The 4238-nt window shown below is 42.3% G+C and overlaps 1 protein-coding gene across 4 annotated transcripts in view; it reads left to right on the top strand.

The window, feature by feature from the left end:
* Positions 1 to 4238, top strand: part of akt1 (v-akt murine thymoma viral oncogene homolog 1) — a gene marked incomplete at its 3' end in the record, with an annotated part of 41545 nt that extends 37307 nt beyond the window's left edge. For all 4 annotated transcript variants that reach the window (XM_014011865.1, XM_014011879.1, XM_014011871.1 and 1 more), the window contains 4 exon segments: positions 2192 to 2406; positions 2510 to 2597; positions 2787 to 2889; positions 4123 to 4238. In XM_014011865.1, coding sequence (XP_013867319.1) covers positions 2192 to 2406; positions 2510 to 2597; positions 2787 to 2889; positions 4123 to 4202 — 486 coding nt within the window.

Genomic DNA, 4238 nt, shown 5'->3' with positions numbered 1-4238 from the left:
TGTGTGTGTGTGTGTGTGTGTGTGTGCGCGCGCGCTGCGCAGGAATGCTATAACGTCTGGGAATACTCTGCTCTGAGCTGCAGAGAGAGAGAGAGGGAGATAGACTCAATAATCTGCAACAACCTGACCAGTTTGTCCCAGGAGTGAGGAGCTGGACAAATTCACTTAGTCACTTTTATTAAACGCTTACAGGAAGAAAACTATTATTGGCTAAGGGAATTGGCTGTTAGGGAACCACTACAAAGCAAAACGTGCTTGATACAGCCTCCAACAATGATCTGGATTCAGCATCTTGAAAGCTGTCCGTATAACTTCAGTACTTTGTCTTTCCTGCCCACAGAGAGTAGAGCTGTGAAGAATCAGCTGCAAGTGTCCCTGTTATCCTTCGTTTCCCCTCTCTTCCCCCATCCCTGCTCCTTTGGGGCAGTGTAACAGTATTAGCTTAAGGCTGGGGCCCAAATAGGCAGGCAGTCCTGGTTACGTATATGAGGGATGAGCTTGGCTCCTGCGCTCCTGGCAGCTTCACAGCTGTGGTGCTCTTCTACATATATGGGGCAGCTGCGGGCCCAGCTGTCGCACGGTGTGAATCACACGACAGCAGCGCTGGAAATAGAGACAGCCCAGTAATCTTAGCCCCTGCACCGGCTTCACGTTACTCCCCCTGCCTTCCCGGTCCTCCTCGATGCTCGGCGCTCGCTGCAGCACCGACCAGGCCGAGTGCCCACAGACACACWCASACACACACACAYACAGGTTTGTTCCTTTTACGGACACCTCGGTTCATCTGTTTTCCAGGACCGTCTCTCTCAGCCGCTGGACTTTTGTGTCCGTATCTAATTCTGTTAATCCGCCCTCATCTTTTCACCCAAGTGTCTATTCTTGGGTCTGAGTTTTTCTAGCAGAAAGTGTACGAGAACAGACTGTTCTCGTTGTCTTGATTTAACCTTCAACATCCGCCTGGTGAGGTAGAATCCAGTACACGTCCCCAGACACCTTGGAACAACTCTGCTCAGCAGCACATTAGTCACGCAACAGGTTGCGCTCTCCACCAAACACAGCAGTGGAGGAGTTTGTCTCATTAAGAAGTGTGAAGAAATGTCAYCTTATTGAAAGTGTTAAATATCGGCCTTTCTGTGACTCGGGCAGTGTTAATCGAGCCGCTTTATTTTCTGGTCGCTGCACGTTCGTTTATGTAAGTGACCCATACCTTTTCTGTTTGTTGATCTGTGTGCGTTTGTGTTTGTGTAGAAGGCCCTGTGGCAATTAAATATGCAAGGCTCTAGGGGAAACCCTATCCTTACTCCTAATGTGAGATGTGAGTCAATGCTGGGGAGGGAGGAGAGCTGGAGATGTTGTTGGAGGCTGGTTGTGATGTCCGAACACGGTTTTATTAGCTRAATGCAGAAGTGGAACATCAGTTTGTAAAACTAAACAAAATAAAGGAATCATAAAACAACGAGAGACACTGCGTTTCCAGCGTGCACATGGAGAGAGAATACTTACCACTGAATATTTTAGCTGAAAGAAGCTAAAATACTTTTAAACTAAACCGAACTATTAATGCTTGAATGAATTTAACAGTGATTCCTGAAATTTGCTGAAAACCCTAACTGTGAAAACAAAAGCTTCATGGGACAGGATAACTGAAAAGTGCAGAATTATGCCAATAAAAAGTAAAAAGGAGTAGAAATATAGCTGAAAGAGACAGAAAGAAAGGGAAATGAAGAAGAGAAAAGTTTAAATTAGCAGAAGAATATCAGAAAAGGCCAGAATATCAGCTAAAACAGCTGAAAACGGATAAAATCAGCCAAATGGAAGCTGAAGGAATTTGAAATTAGCATAAAAAGTAAAAAAAAAAAAGCAGACAAGAACAAAATGAGAAAAGTAAGGTAAAGATTCGTGAACATTTGAAGGGTTTTAAGATGATGATAATGGCTTTGCAATGAAGATAAAAATGGCCAAAAAAATTGCTGAAGTATCAAAAGTCGTAGCTGAAATGCCCTGAAGAAAMTGAGCGTTTTGATGTATAAATTGTTGAAATGGCTCAAATTGTGGCAAAAATTACGTGTTGAAAAAAACAAAAACAGAAGAAAAAAGCTCTTAATTGTGTGAATATTTTAAAAGCATTCGCACAATAAACACAAGTCCAGTAGCTTTACAAACACATTTACATCCATCTCCACGTCTTCAGGTCCTGGAAGACAATGACTACGGCCGTGCTGTGGACTGGTGGGGTCTCGGGGTGGTGATGTACGAGATGATGTGCGGCAGGCTGCCCTTCTACAACCAGGACCACGAGAAGCTGTTCGAGCTCATCCTCATGGAGGACATCCGCTTCCCCCGGACCCTGGGCCCCGAGGCTCGGTCCCTGCTCTCCGGTCTTCTGAAGAAAGACCCGATGCAAAGGTTAGAACCTCTGCTGCCTTTTCTTGCCGTCAAACACAAAGAAGCCTTTTTTAGTAGAMGCTCTTCCTCACTCAGCGTTGAACCTGTTTGATTGTGTTTCCAGGTTAGGTGGAGGACCTGATGATGCAAAGGAAATCATGCAGCACAAGTTTTTTGCTGGGATTAATTGGCAAGATGTTTATGAAAAGAAGGTGGGTTTCTCAAATTGTTCTTCCTTTTTATCTTTTCTTTTCTTTCAAGAACCTGCGCTGCTGCTGTTTCCCTCTGGGATCAGTAAAACTGACTTGAAGCAGCATCATCTAGAAACTGTACTGGTCCACAGAAAGGCCTCTATGAGCGCACAGTCTGCGATGTGCTGATATAATTGTCTTCTCCAACAGCTGGTCCCGCCGTTTAAACCCCAAGTTACCTCAGAGACGGACACACGATATTTTGACACGGAGTTCACAGGACAAACCATCACCATCACGCCACCCGGACAAGGTAGCGTCAAACTCACAGCTGTCGAGCCTTCTCAGCACTCCTGCTTAAATATGTTTTTATTTACCTTTTCTCAAGATCAGAGCTGGAAAACATTAGAGTTTGCTTTAGTTAAAGTGCTATCACTTACCTTTAAATGTGTTTGAAGAAACTCTACTTCCAACATATTCAGTTCGTCATAAATCTGTCCTCTTTTTGGCTCATTTTATTCTTCATCCAAGGGCTGAGAATTGAGTTCGTGATATTCAGCTCATTAAATGCAAGTGGAGGCTTTACCCAGCTCCCTTGAGAGTAGTGTGCCCTCTTCTGGACATTCAGTGTTATTAAAACGGAGCGTTCTACCCTAGAAAAATCAATAAAAAGGACAGGCGGTGAGCTAATGTCATAATTATGTGATAAATAAAATATATACATAAATAAGAAACATGGAATACARCTTTAACATTCTTTATAAAAAAAAACTAAAAGTTGTAATTTGACTTAATTTTTTCAGAATGATTTCCAAGTAGACGGGTTTGTTATGAGTCATTGAGTATCAGTCTTTTATTTCTAATATCTTTTAAGGTGCAAATAATCAAGGAAAGAGTTTTTTTTTTTTTTGTTAGCCTGAAACAGGTGAGTGTCATGATAGAAAGGGAGCAGTCATTCATGAGCAAGGATGGAGTGAGGTTCACCACTTTGTGACAGCCCAACGTTTGTCAACTGCAAGGAATTTAGKGATTTCATCATCTCCAGTCCATAACATCAAAAGATTCTGATTATCTGGACCTATTTTTGTGAAATATTAATCAAATTTTGGGATGCACGATATATCGGCATTAATATCGGTATTGGATGATATTGGTCGTTTTTTAAGAATATCGTATTGGTCTGATGTGTAGAACTGGGCCGATACTAATGTCCGATATTGATTTCCCACATTTTAGCTTTGTGTTTCTGTTTTGGAAGAGGAGCTGGTTGGTTGAGCAGCATCTGTTTGATCATGATAGTGATGTTGACGCTGCATAGCCAGGAATAACTGAAGCAGAGCCATGTCAGACCTTATCAAAAAAAGATCCAAGTGTGTTTATGCATACATGTATGATATAATTTGTGTGTAATAATCAAGGAAAGAGTATTTTTGTTAGCCTGAGGAAGTTTTTTTATTAGTATTCAGAGTAAATTGTCATATGATCAACTTATGTCTTACACTTATCAGTTCTTTTATTAATTTTAGTTTTTCCCCTTCATTCCTAGATGACAGTATGGAGTTTTTTGACAGCGAGCGACGACCCCACTTCCCCCAGTTCTCCTACTCTGCCAGTGGGACAGCCTAAAACGACTCAAACATTCCTCCATTCCCACCCCGACCC

This window comes from Austrofundulus limnaeus, unplaced genomic scaffold, assembly GCF_001266775.1.
Source record: "Austrofundulus limnaeus strain Quisiro unplaced genomic scaffold, Austrofundulus_limnaeus-1.0 Scaffold2, whole genome shotgun sequence".
Lineage (NCBI taxonomy): Eukaryota > Metazoa > Chordata > Actinopteri > Cyprinodontiformes > Rivulidae > Austrofundulus > Austrofundulus limnaeus.
This window is presented reverse-complemented; position numbering and strand designations above follow the sequence as displayed.